A 14,824-nucleotide genomic window follows, 5' to 3' on the forward strand; every position below is an offset into this window, starting at 1 on the left:
CTAGCATTCGGAGCATGTTAAATCTCGTGCCACAGGGAGTAAGTTTCACCATAAATTTGTTTTATTGTGCGCTGAACTGTTGACTAGCAGAGATGGTTAGTTTACCTGAAAAAGCTATCACATGGTGCAAGATCCTCAGCAAGTTGTTTGATGGCAAAATGTCTGCTTCCGGTACAGATGTTTGTTGTAACAATTGGCAATTTCTTCAGCGTAACTCCTCCCTACACACATCAATTAAAGCAACAGTGCTTTTTTTACTTCATTGGACACAAGTGCAGCAATTGAGAGGCACTTTTGAAGTCAAGTTCCATTCGAGTGCCTCCCTAGTGTCCTCACACTTGGGGGTGTGGTCCTGCCATGCAGGTCGTAAAATCAGATGCAAACGGGAGTCGTGATGGGCAGCAGAGGTAGCATTCGGATAATCTTACAAGGAATTTAGCATCAGAGCTATCATCCAAAAATGGGTAAACCTCCCTGCACGCAAACAGCATACAGTAGACCTCTGTTATTTCGAAATCAGATAACTGAAAACTCAGTTAACCTGTACTAGCTGTTCAGTCCCTGTTGAATTACATCAAAAAATCTACTGCTTAAACTGAATTTCAGACAATTTCAATTACAAACTAAAATCACATAATCCATATCTTATTCTTCGCCTAAGCCGAATGAGTACAGGGTGGTTATAATTAAACTTTGCTACTGGAGAGGGGCCCATGAAAAACAAGTAATCATAGAGCAATGAAACTTTGTGGAAACATCTTTCTAAGGACATGTGGAAGAGAAATAATGAATAAACTATTGAAAGGAACACATTTTAATTTCATTGTGAGAGGGTAACATTTTTTAACTGCGTACCATGTTTACCTTCTATGTTACAAATGTTGCTTGACGTGACAACCAATTGACAACAGCCTGGAACTGCACTAGAGATTACTTTGCAGCTGCCTGAAACATCTCAGGTGGGATGTTAGGTACCTCCCCTGCTATGTTAATCTTCAAAGCTCCGAGTGTTAGCATCCCGTCATAAATCTGAAGTCTACTTTCTCATCAGTAAGAGGTTCAAGACAGAAAATAGAGACAAAAGTGGCAAGCTGTTCATAACATCATGTGGCCAGTCAAACACGAAGTAGTGGAGGAGTCTGGCCACATGCTTCAAGAAATCACCCAGAAAAAGGGAATTTATTTGTGTGTGTGTGTGTGTGTTTCCTGAGGGCGGGCTACAGTGTTTTCAAGAAAGGCATAAAAATAGTACTGTCAGTGTCTTTGGGGAGGCACATGCAGTAAATGAGGAAGATGCCAATGAGTGGTCATGACAATTTAAATCCAAGATATCTCATTTGTATCATCCAAGAGATGTTTAATATAGATGAAACTAGCACTTTCTATAACCTGCCTGAAAAAATGTTAAATGTCAGTGCTGAAAAAAAAATCATGAATCAAAATGCAGCAAGGAGAGACAGACAATGATCTTGTGTTGTAATTCAATGATTCTGAGAAGCACAAACCAACAGTGATTGGAAAATACAAAAATCGGAGCGCTGCTCAGCACATCAGTTCAATGATCTGGAACTACTGCTTACCAGCTATGTAACAACACTAGCTGTCTGCAGTCATTGGACTGAAGAATAATCACCTCAATGAAGTGTAACTGCAGGTGCTGACTTGATTAGCAGCTGTCAGTGCAATTGAACTACAAGAAACAGTTGCATATTGGAGTGAATTGCAAGCTATTCAGAACATGTCTGCTACTTGGGATCCACTTACGACAGACACCATAACTATCTCTTAAGCAGGCCTGATAACTCCTCTGAAACTGAAGAGGAAACAGATGATCCAGTACCTGAACTTATTCATAACATGGACACAACTTCGGATTCTGACATCACTCTTATACAGGTTTACTACTGATTGGTATACTCTTGTACTGCCAATATGGAAGAATGTACACAGACAGATGACAACATCCATGCTGCTGAAGAGCCAGTTATCAATTCTGCTGAAGACACAGAAGAGAATGATAATGTTTTACTGTCATCTTTTGAGGAAGAACAAGATGATATGACACTTGTCACCCCACACTGAAGTCACAGCTGCAGTTGCTGTTCTCGTGATATCTGCTGCCACTTCTGATGTCTTCATGGGATTTCAAGCTGCACAGAATGTGGCATCTTGAGAAAGTGCCGTAATTTTATGACTAACGGTCTGACAAACAACAATTAATGATTTTAAAAAAAATAATTTAGAGACAAGAATGTGTAATGGATAAGGAATGCTGTAAGCTAAAATGTGTTCTCATTGGTGTGCTAAAGAACAGTATATTCAAATGCTTCTTAAGATTATCGAGTGTTGTATTACATGATACACTAATTCAGTAGGTACAGTATTGTTCCACAACATATATGTAATTATACAGTTTGGAAAAAAAAATAAGAATTTAACAATATATACATATACTTCCAAAGCTCAAAAAATACCAGAGATACTGTTGTACAAATATGGTGAAGATATGCTTTTTCTTAGAGTTCATGAAAATAGAGTGCCTTCATTTGTTGGTTCCCGTAACAAAAGAAAAAGATAACTCAACAGTTGTGTATTTCTACAAAAATAAATAAATAATAATGTCACTAATTTCGAAATAACAGAGGTCTACTGTATGCTGTTTGCGTGCAGGGAGGTTTACCCATTTTTGGATGATAGCTCTGATGCTAAATTCCTTGTAAGATTATCCGAATGCTACCTCTGCTGCCCATCACGACTCCCGTTTGCATCTGATTTTACGACCTGCATGGCAGGACCACACCCCCAAGTGTGAGGACACTAGGGAGGCACTCGAATGGAACTTGACTTCAAAATTGCCTCTCAATTGCTGCACTTGTGTCCAATGAAGTAAAAAAAGCACTGTTGCTTTAATTGATGTGTGTAGGGAGGAGTTACGCTGAAGAAATTGCCAATTGTTACAACAAACATCTGTACCGGAAGCAGACATTTTGCCATCAAACAACTTGCTGAGGATCTTGCACCATGTGATAGCTTTTGCAGGTAAACTAACCATCTCTGCTAGTCAACAGTTCAGCGCACAATAAAACAAATTTATGGTGAAACTTGCTCCCTGTGGCACGAGATTTAACATGCTCCGAATGCTAGCATTATGTGTGCTCTGATAATTTCAGCGGAAGTCCCATTCACGCCAAAATTTCACATTGCCGTACTTGTCATTCACTGGACATTGTCTTGCTACTACTCACAGGGGAAGTCCTAAGACATTGCCAACCCATTCTGCTCATATTGTACTTGAGAGGTCACTTGTGTACAACCTAAAATGAAAGACTTAAGATATTTTGGCTAAACTCCCTCCTCCTCCCCCCCCCCCCCAACACACGGTTTTTGAGAAGACCACCCCTAAAGTTCATGTCTTAATTGGCTCGAAAATGACAGGATCGATAGATAGTTGAAAACTGGGTATTTTTCATAATTATACATGGCATCCGAAAATGAGTATTTTCTGGTAATCAAGGGTACTGCTTACGTACGTATAAATGCTGTTCAACAAAAGCAAAGCTGGTGTAGTGGCAGAGTTATCTGGCTGGGGAGGAGAAAACCTATGTTCAAATCCCAAATGCTTTGTCCAGTTTGCTTTTTTCCCCCCGTATCAACACTGATGGAAATAGGCTCAAAACGTACCACAGCCTGTGAAAGAATAATTCAACGTTTTAACAAGTAAATATATACATATATATGTTTGCACAACATGCTGTAAATCTTTGTGTCTGTTTCTGCTATGTATTTCAATTGTCCTGATATCACAAATAAGTATATTAGGCCTACTAAAAAGATTCTTCTGTTTAAAAGATCAAGGGTACTGTTTAAAAATTACCAACATTTACTTGTAACTCATTGTTCAGAACATAGAAATTCTGAAGTGATGTGTATAGTGTAGTGGGTTGGCTCATGAGTCAGACTACTGACTTTAATAGTTTCAAGCATATCTAGTGCAGTACTTTGCTGTTAATAGCACTTTGGGCTAACAGTGAATAGTGTTGATGGAATTTGTTACATTAAATTCTTGGTTAATTGCAAACAATGAATCTTGGTTAAAGTAATTTGTAGTAGCTTGCCACTTCACTACCACTTATTTGTGCACTTACAGGAAACTAGGTGCAGTTGACCATTAACAGAAGTGAAAGCAGTGGATGCAACCAATCTCCTAGACAATACAGGGCCAAAGACAATAGTTTCACTGCACTGCAGGGTGACAGTGTAATTTACTATTAACAATCTAGCAGTAGTGCAATAAGAGGCCCAACACTGGTGTAACTGCATTCAATTGCAATACATCAAATTTCAAATAGAACTTACTTCCTGAATACTCTTTCCATTAAACACCAAGTGCTGAATAAATCACAGTGGATGTGGGAGACATCAGTAATTTTAAAATCCAACAGCCACTTATCTTGAGCTCTGTGCAGGGAACAGAGGTATATACTGTCACAGGTTAGAAAACAATTGCACAATGTGATGTTCATTTACCTACAACGCAAGTGCAACTGCTGAACAAGAACAGTAAGTAGTGGGAGGTTATAGTGGAATTGGTAAGAAGGTTGTGGTTCAACGCAAAATGTTTTGCAATGCATGTGCTGATGTAACCTACACATGAGATGGTATTTATTATAATCTAAATATTGAAATACACTGTATTTCCAGGTAAAGTCATTTAGGCTAACATTTATTTTCACAGCAACAAAAATAAATAGAACAAAGAGTCATACATATTTTAAATCACAAACATCTGTTAAGTCTCTGAAAGAACAATTCAATGTTCTTAGCAAATAAATAGATATATACATAGATCTGCACAACTTGCCGCAAAGCTTTATGTATGTTTATGCGATACATTGCAACAGTCCTGATATCACAGATAAGCGTATTATTAACATTTATTTCTGTTTAAAAATTTCACACATACCAACAACATTAAGTACAAGAAAATATGAACCCCTTGAATTTGCACAAAAAAGTGTGCTTAAGATATGTACATGTTGCAAAAGGTCCTTAACTGGTTTCAATCTTTACTTTACTTTGAAACCCTTATAGATACACACTTGATATGCAAGAGACAAGATGCCGACTATTATCCTCCCTCCCACTCCTGCTGTGCCACAAACCCTGTTGCTTTCTGTTCAACAAATAACAAGAATTTCTCCTCTCCAATATGGTACCAGTTTTCACTGAAATTCAACTATAAGAACAACAAACCATTTTCTTTATTACAGTTGTTGCATAAGAGGGAGGGAATAGGATATGAAAATGTACCCTATCACTTCTCATCATCAAGTAATCAAGCAAAGGGAGAAAACTGAACAAAATTTTTGTAGGAATCTAAGATTTCGGCTGCAGATTAAGTCAGATAATTGACATAAAATCATGTGTTGCCATACAACACATATACTAAAGGCTACTGACATGTGGCATTTTACTATCTTTGTTTTTTCAAACCACAAATACTGTTTTACATGGACAAACTTACAGTAGCAGCATTAATTATTCAATGGTACACGTACTATTAGTATGAACCTTGTATGTAAACATTAGCTTTAATTTCATAACTGTCCAGTGTGTCAAAATATCAGTACTGGTGTCACACAGTATGCAGTACTTAGTTTTATTTGCTGAACTATGAAACTAAGTCAGTAAGTATCTGCACTTCTGCTCCAATTATCTTTAGGCTGCCTCTATGGCTTTGTGTGCTCACCAGCCACTACACTGCACCATCGTCTTCACCTGTGGTAGGTTGCAGCATCATTACATCATCTGCTTTGTACTGTTGAAATATAAAAAAGTCTGTGCTGCTCTGTTTGCACCGTAGAAGAACAGCGTTCTGTCCGTTTTTTGTGGTCTGAAGGTGTATCAGCAGTGGAAATTCGTAGAAGATTGTCAGCATAAGATGGGGACAATGATTTGCTTGAAAGTGGTTGGATGAGTGTGAAGGATGAAGAAAGAGCGAGTTGTCCAGCTACAGCCACAAGTTAGCCAATATTGAATCAGCCCATCAAATGACTGCTCATCATGTGGCAAACCATATACAGATTAGTTATAGCACACAAAATCGTACATAATGAGCCCAACTGTCACAAAATCGGTGCGAGATGTGTTAAAAAAAACTCTATAAAGAGCACAAGTGTAACTACATGAAAATCTGTCGGCACCATCATGCTAATGAAGATGAAACATTTCTGAAATGAATGGTCCGCTTAAAGATGCTTTAAGTGGCCACCGATTCAGTTCCAGTAAACAGGCAAAAGAAACAGTGCATACATGGCTTATTGTGCAATCAAATACCTTTTTTTCAGAGGGTATCACAAAGCTTGTGCAATGATGGACTAAGTGCACTGAAAAGCAGGATGATGACTGTTGAAAAATGATATCAATAAACATTTTGTACTCTTGTTGTAATAAATTATAAAAATTGACTGTAGATACTCATGACTTACCCTCATAGATATGAATAAAAGAAAACACTACCTACCATAATTTCTAAATTATGTAACTTCAGACAGCCTCAATCTTATCTAAAGAACATGATATTCAAAACAAAGATTAGAAATTACACCAAGAAGAACTATCTGCTTTTAGTAGTTTCAGAAACTGAAAAATTATGGAAAAGCTAAGAAAACACAGAACAGTAGAACATTTTTGTCCTACATTACTTTCTGGAAATGATAAAATGGTTCCATCAATTAGGATGGGAGCAAATGTTTTTTCCATCTAATTTGGTGCCCCCAGGGCATGACAATGAAAAGGAAAAGACTTGGGGGTGGGGGGTGATGAAGAACTAAAAATACCTCTGCGATCAGGTCCAGTAGACCATGGGATGCAGCACAGCTGGCTGCTATTCATGCACATAAAAATTTAATGTATGCCTTTTTCTATATATTTCCATCCCTGTTAGCTCACTGTAAAATACTTCTGGAGTTACATTTCTTATCTATAACTGGCTGCAGCTCATAATTTGTATTCTGGAATTTGCAGTGAAGTAAGACTAGCACCTCACTGATATGGTGTTTAGAGATGCAGCATCAGTTTAAATCAGAAAAGGGTACAAAGATGGGAAAGAAAAATCAGACTCATCCTTCTCCTACTGACAAATACAGCATTCTTATTAATCAATTTAGGAAAACCACTGGAAGGTTAACTTGGATCATCAAATGAGAATAGAAACCTTATTCCTCCAAAATGAAGACAAGTGCATTAGACTGCACCAAATTGCTTGGACCTGTTTACAATCTACAATACAATCGCCAATCTAATCTGTGCATTAATGTAGTTTCTTTCTGGGAAGTTAACCTGTATTGCATCAACACATCACGAAATAATGCTTAAATGGGTGGTGGGGATCCTTTAATTTCTGCCAGATTTCATCCCTTGGCTTTCAAAACTACATTATACCTTTGTTTGAAAGTTATGGCTTTAGTTAACCTTCTGGCCTTGTTATTTGTTTTCTGTGATTAAACTGCTTATCTGTCTTCCTCCACTCCCTTCTTAAGATCATTATTCCATAAAGGTAATCCATTTCAGATATAGCCTATAGTTTTTGTTTTTATTTATTCTAACCCAGTTCTCTCACGATAACTACATAAAATGCAACCTGTATGTTATACTGACCAGAGGGGAATTTCAGGAAACAGTTTTCTATGTTCCATGTTTCAAACATGTTATTTGATGTTTAAATTTCGTCTAGCACTGTTTCTCATTTTATTCCAAAAGATTATGAACGAAATACATGTCATACAGCAATTATTGTTCAACTACCAATGCAGTCATAGAGGTTTTTATATTCTGACTAACATTTCAATCTGGTATGTGGTAGATATGTTTGTAGACACATTTGAGAATGAGAAACACTGCAAACTAGACAGTAGTACATAATAAAGTACTACTTTTAAAAGAACACACTTGTGGAAGTAATGTTCTTCAAATTCATTATTACCGACTGACAACTGTAGATTAACGCTATAAGTTTTTGTTGTTCTTCAAAATAAGATTTTAATGGCTGGTGGAACACCCTTAACATCAGCATTTTAAAGCAAGTGGAAAATTACAACATTGTAAATGTTATACTAATTAAAATATTTAATTTATTTTTTTCTGAAGGGAAGATGAAAGCAAAGTGTCCATAGCAAGAACACACCCCCAGAAATGATCATAATTTGCTATGTGACTGAAGAGTTTTTTCAAGTCAAGAAATGCATCATCAATTCACAAAAGAAAAGGGAAGTTTCAACACATGTGCAAAATATTCTGTAACTATGCGTGCTGACACTTGAGAAGCACATGTTATAAAAGATCTGCTTGAGCTTCACAACTGACAGACTTACAAAATTTCTAATGCATGTCATTCTACAGCATCTCTGTTACCTTAATAAGATCTTGAATTTGTCCTGCAACTGCTTCACTTTTATAAACTGTCAGTATGAACTGAGCCTTTTTGCTCTCTCCCCTGTTTCAGCTCCTAGTTCTCACCTGTCTATTGCTTATTGATAGGAACAATAAAAGTGTAAGTGTAGAAAACAATCTTGAAACTAGTAATAACATATTCCACAAATTGAAGAGAGATTCAGGCATCAGTTTCATCAGAAACAGGGAAATCAGGTGATAGTGGCGTGTCTGGAGTGGAGGTTGCAGGAGAGCTTTCGGCAGGAGAGCTTTCAGCTGGTGATGTGGTGGTGGGAGACTCCGAGGACTCATCTTCTGCAAGTGCTTGCTGCATCTCCCTCTGCCGCTTCAGGCGGCGCTTCACCGCCATCACACCTGCAAGCACAAGAGGTGAAGAAATGTTTTCGCAGCAAAATGGACTATAAATAAAGTGAATTAAAAACAACAACAGCAGAGAGAAGGAAGTTAGTCTACAGAAAAAGCAGAAAACATAAATTTCTCATCTATCAACAACAACAACAACAACAACTGTGAGTTTTGTCAACCCCCATCTGGCATGTCCCCAAGTGGTGGATATGCGAATGCCCGACAGATATGCAGGGTAGGTAGAAATAAAATACCACCCATGGACCAAAACAACAACCAAAACCCATGCTGCACCTGACTTTGAGCAGCTGGCCGTATGGTCTGCATCCATTAACTACGAGGTGTGGCTGTAAACGTGCTCGAGGAACTCACAATCCCTGGTTGTACACCACTAGCAAAAGCCAAAAAATTGATGACAGACAAACATGACTCATACAAGTAAAGACAGAATTACCTCAGGTGGACAATCCACCCACATTGATGTGGCAATCAAGCATTTGGATTCTGAAGAGCTTGGACTTGTACAAGAGATCAAGTTGGAGTGCTCTGGTAAACTTAAACGAAAAGCGCACACTTATATTGGCACTCTCAACATTCAGGCACTCAATCGTGCAAGAGAACTACGCAATCTCACAACAGAACTCATGAAACATGAAATCCAAATTCTCGTCTTTCGAGAAAGATGCTTCACAGATTCAGGAACAATAGACTACAATAATCACAACATCTTCAAAAATGGAACAAACAAGAAAACTGGCAAAGGAGCGGCACTATTTGGCTCATTGTAAACAAAAAATTTTGGATTCAGTATGAGATGTGAAACCCATCAGCAACTGACTTATGACCTTAAGAATTAAACACACAAACGCATATTACACTTTTATTAACATGCATGCACCAATTAAAGGGGACAGTGAAACTAGAGAAACAGAGAGGGCCAAAATTCCAAAAGATGATGTGAAATTCTACTCTGTGATTTTAGTGCCCAAACTGGCAGGGAAAACAAATACAAGAGGACAGTGGGAGACTATACTCCACACCAATTCACCAATAAGAATCACACATGACAGTTTAACTGAGTTATGTCAACAAAACAAACTAAAAATTGCACCAACCTCACTTTGGAAAAAAAGATATGGATAATTTCAGATTGACCATGTGGCAATGTCATACAACTACAAGAAGGAGTTCATGATTTGCAAGTACGCAGGGGGTGCAAACATTGATTCAGATCATTATTTAATAAGAAGCAAAATTAAATTCAAGCCGCCCCCCCGCCCCGCCACACACACACACACACACACACACACACACACAAAAAAACAACAATCTGTGAATCAATAATTTTATCTGCACAAAACTGAAGACTCTACAATAACATAAAAGTCGGGAGAATAACCTACAGAAGACTGGCAGAAATTCAAACTAAACTCAGCCAAACAATGAAAGATCTGATCCTTCTTCATATAAACCAAAACACTCTTGCAGGACTCAAGAATGTTGAGAGCGCACTAGAAGAAAGAAAAAAGGCATTTCAAAATTACAATTTCAACAGATCGGAAGAAACATAGAAGAAATTCCTCAAAGTTAGCAAACAAACATCAGAGATTTTAAGACAACATAAATGAAAATATGTCACTGACCTACTTCAGTCAATTTAAGACAACTTCAAAACTTACAACACATGTGATTTCTACAAGATCTTTGTAACCAAATCATAGAAAGCAGAATCTCTGCTGTCAGAAACAAGGTGATAAATTAGCCTTGAAAAATAAAAAAAAAAAAACCTGCCAGGAACAAGCCATATTTTTCACAGCTTTTAAACTGTCCAGAACCCAAAGAGAGAGTCCCGAAATTACATCCAGAAATCACAAAAGAAACAGGAAGTTCATCCCCACCAACATAATAAGTAGTTTACTCATACTTCAAGAAACTTAGAGAGAGAGAGAGAGAGAGAGAGAGAGAGAGAGAGGGAGAGGGAGAGATCAGGGGAGGACAGAAATGTAACTGAACTCGTGAAAAATTTATGATCAAACTAACTCAAAGAAAGTACACAAATATTCCAGAACATTTGGCAAACCGAAAAAAATCCTTGATGATTGGAAGATTTCTCTAATCCATCCACTACATAAAAAAAGGCCACAAATCATATATAAACAACTACAGAGGGATCTCTCTCTTACCAGTTACCTACAAAATATTATCATGTTGTCTTGACTTATCATATATATCTAAAAACAAAGATATGAATATAACAGAGGGAAACATTCCACGTGGAAAAAAATATATCTAAAAAGAAAGATGATGAGACTTACCAAACAAAAGCGCTGGCAGGTCGATAGACACACAAACAAACACAAATATACACACAAAATTCAAGCTTTCGCAACAAACTGTTGCCTCATCAGGAAAGAGGGAAGGAGAGGGAAAGACGAAAGGATGTGGGTTTTAAGGGAGAGGGTAAGGAGTCATTCCAATCCCGGGAGTGGAAAGACTTACCTTAGGGGGAAAAAAGGACAGGTATACACTCGCACACACACACACACACACACACATATCCATCCACACATACAGACACAAGCAGACATATTTAAATATGTCTGCTTGTGTCTGTATGTGTGGATGGATATGTGTGTGTGTGTGTGTGCGCGAGTGTATACCTGTCCTTTTTTCCCCCTAAGGTAAGTCTTTCCGCTCCCGGGATTGGAATGACTCCTTACCCTCTCCCTTAAAACCCACATCCTTTCGTCTTTCCCTCTCCTTCCCTCTTTCCTGATGAGGCAACAGTTTGTTGCGAAAGCTTGAATTTTGTGTGTATATTTGTGTTTGTTTGTGTGTCTATCGACCTGCCAGCGCTTTTGTTTGGTAAGTCTCATCATCTTTCTTTTTAGATATATTTAAAAACAAAGATAATGTAACTTACCAAACGAAAGCGTTGGTATGTTGACAGAGACACTAAGAAACACAAACACACACACACACACACACACAAAACTCCAGCTTTCGCAACCCATGGTTGCTTCATCAGGAAAGAGGGAAGGAGAGGGAAAGACGAAAGGATGTGGGTTTTAAGGGAGAGAGTAAGGAGTCATTCCAATCCCGGGAGCGGAGAGACTTACCTTAGGGGGAAAATGGGACAGGTATACACTCGCACACACATATCCATCCGAACATATACAGACACAAGCACACATATGTAAAGGCAAAGAGTTTCTTGACTTATCAAGTTGAATAGAGCACAAAAGCAATTAGAACCAAGATTAGCAGAATATCAAGCACGCTTCAGACATTACAGATCATACCCAGAACAAATTTTTAACCTCAAAACTATACTCAGAATGCGAGCCCTCAGACAAAAACCTGACTGAAACAAAATCTAAAGTAAAATTTATGTGGAAATCTCAGAACCTTTTACAACAAAACAGTAGTGACAAAAGGAGATGGACTCTCTCCTTTTCTGTTCAACATTGTCCTAGAAAACATTATGGAAGAATGGAGGAAGAACCCATGAAACTTGGGTTTTGGGAGCCAATCCTACTGGGCTTTCGCTAAAATGGCTTCTGCATACCATACCTCACATTTGTGGGTGACCTGATGATACTTACAGAGGGTGAACAGACAGCTGTCAAACAGCTCGAGGTACCTAAAGATTGTGCATAAAAAGTAGGGTTACAAATCTCATTCTTACGTTCAGAGACAAATCGCGAGCATGATAAAAAAGGTAAAATCAACAGGTTCCCATACTTTAAATACACTGGAGAATTCATCAAACTGACAAGCCTTGAAAAATCTCCCAGTAAAATTACATCAAAAAAAGCATCAGGGTTAGGCCAAAATCACTACAACAAAAAAATCCACATCAAGACAGAAAAACATTTGGCTCTACAATACAATTACAAAACCAACAGTCCTCTACACATGTGAAACACTGATGCTTAACAGAAAAAACGAACTTTCAGAGAGAGAGAGAGAGAAAAAAAAAAAAAAAGGCAGAACGATCATTAGGAAAATTTTAGGATCAAGACATACTCAAGATGGTTATGGGCTACAATCACTCCAAACAACAGACAGACATTAAAACTGGTATTAAGAAAAGGCAAATGTAACTCTTTGGTCATCTAAACTGACTACCAGAAAAGTGACTGAGAAAAAGGATAATACACTATGTAACGTCACACAAGACCTCAACAACTCGACTCGACTAAATCGCAAACTGCTCATATACGCCATGCTAAATGTTTCACGAAGTTTGATTCATCATTGCTATTTGTAATCAACTTGCATCGCTGAAACCTAAAAAGAACAAGGACCTAAAAAATGCAAATGTAAGACCAACCGACATTTTAGAAAGAGAGACCTTCAGACATGAAGTAGGCAAATGGGAAGTTAATTAGAGCATCCAAAACACATACACTACAGACCAAAGCGGTTGGAAGAACGTGAACAAGCCTTCTCGTAAAAGATGAAAGCCTACAGGAACAACAATAAGAACCTAAAGAAAAGCTGACTGAGGTTTTTTTTTAACATCTTCCATTTATTGGGAGAATTTGGTAATAATAATAATAATAATAATAATAATAATAATGATAATGATAATGATAATAATAATAATAACAACAATCTTTATCTGTCAACAGTAATTTCAAATTCTTTGACATTATTATTTTTTTATAATTTGCTTATACTGTGTATGTTGCCTGTCACTGTAAAAATAAGCAAACTGCTCATATACGCCATGCTAAATGTTTCACAAAGTTTGATTCATCATTGCCATTTGTAATCAACTTGCATCGCTGAAACCTAAAAATAACAAATTATTTTTTAAAACATTTTCGATAGGAAAATGTAGTTATAAACATGGTAAAGTAAGTACTAAACAATGGAAAGCCCAGGATGGATAACAACACTATTATGAACAGGATAGTCCAGGTTGGAATATCAACAATATTATGACAAGGATAGACTGCTACTCTCTGTAAAGATGACACATCGAGTTGCAGACAGGCACGATCAAAAGTTACACACACACACACACACACACACACACACACACACACACACACACTACCTCGAGCAAGACTGTAGTGTGGCTGGAGTGACAGGGGACAGCAGTTGTTTGTGGTGTGCAGTGTGCTTGCTTGTATGAAAACAAAGATGATGTGACTTACCAAACGAAAGCGCTGGCACGTCGACAGACACACAAACAAACACAAACATACACACAAAATTCTAGCTTTCGCAACCAACGGTTGCCTCATCAGGAAAGAGGGAAGGAGAGGGAAAGACGAAAGGATTTGGGTTTTAAGGGAGAGGGTAAGGAGTCATTCCAATCCCGGGAGCGGAAAGACTTACCTTAGGGGGAAAAAAGGAGACATATCCATCCACACACACATACAGACACAAGCAGACATATACAGAGGCAAAGAGTTTGGGCAGCACAATGTGTTGGGCAGCACGTTCAGTAATTGGGTGATCCAGCTGTCTCTTGTCCACAGTTTGTTGGTGGCCATTCATGCGGACAGATGGGTTTTTATTTGCCTTGCTCACATAGAAAGCAGCACAGTGGTTGCTGTTTAGTTTGTAGATAACATGACTGCTTTTACAGGTAGGCCTGCCTTTAACGGTGTACGAGATGCCTGTAAATGGACTGTAGTAGTTGCTGATGGGAGGAGTAGAGATACTGTCAGTGGTTGGCTGGTCTGGATGAAGCCATCCTGAGGTGGATGTCAACATCGGGGAAAGGGGCTTGTTGGGTTGAGGAGGATCAAGTGAAGCAAATGGGGAGAAGGTGTTGAGGTTCTGGAGGAATGTGGATAGGGTGTCCTCACCCTCGAACAAGATCATGAAGATGTCATCAATGAATCTGATCCAGGTGAGAGGGATGGGATTTTGGGTGGTTAGAAAGGATTCCTTTAAATGGCCCATGAGTATATTCGCACAGGATGATGCTATGCGGGTGCCCATTGCCATACACCGGGTTTGCTTGTAGGTGATGCCTTCAAAGGAGCAGTAACTGTGGCTGAGCATA

At 38.2% G+C, this 14,824-nt stretch overlaps 1 protein-coding gene across 1 annotated transcript in view; it reads right to left on the reverse strand.

The window, feature by feature from the left end:
• Positions 1 to 4,706: 4,706 nt before the first annotated feature.
• The window catches only part of LOC126215172 (uncharacterized), a 36,554-nt gene continuing 26,436 nt past the window's right edge, over positions 4,707 to 14,824 (reverse strand). Inside the window, exon 7 of the mRNA XM_049941839.1 lies at positions 4,707 to 8,805. Coding sequence (XP_049797796.1) covers positions 8,612 to 8,805 — 194 coding nt within the window. The 3' untranslated portion in view covers positions 4,707 to 8,611. The remainder of the gene's footprint in view (positions 8,806 to 14,824) is intronic.

Source organism: Schistocerca nitens, chromosome 12 (assembly GCF_023898315.1).
Source record: "Schistocerca nitens isolate TAMUIC-IGC-003100 chromosome 12, iqSchNite1.1, whole genome shotgun sequence".
NCBI classification, from domain to species: domain Eukaryota; kingdom Metazoa; phylum Arthropoda; class Insecta; order Orthoptera; family Acrididae; genus Schistocerca; species Schistocerca nitens.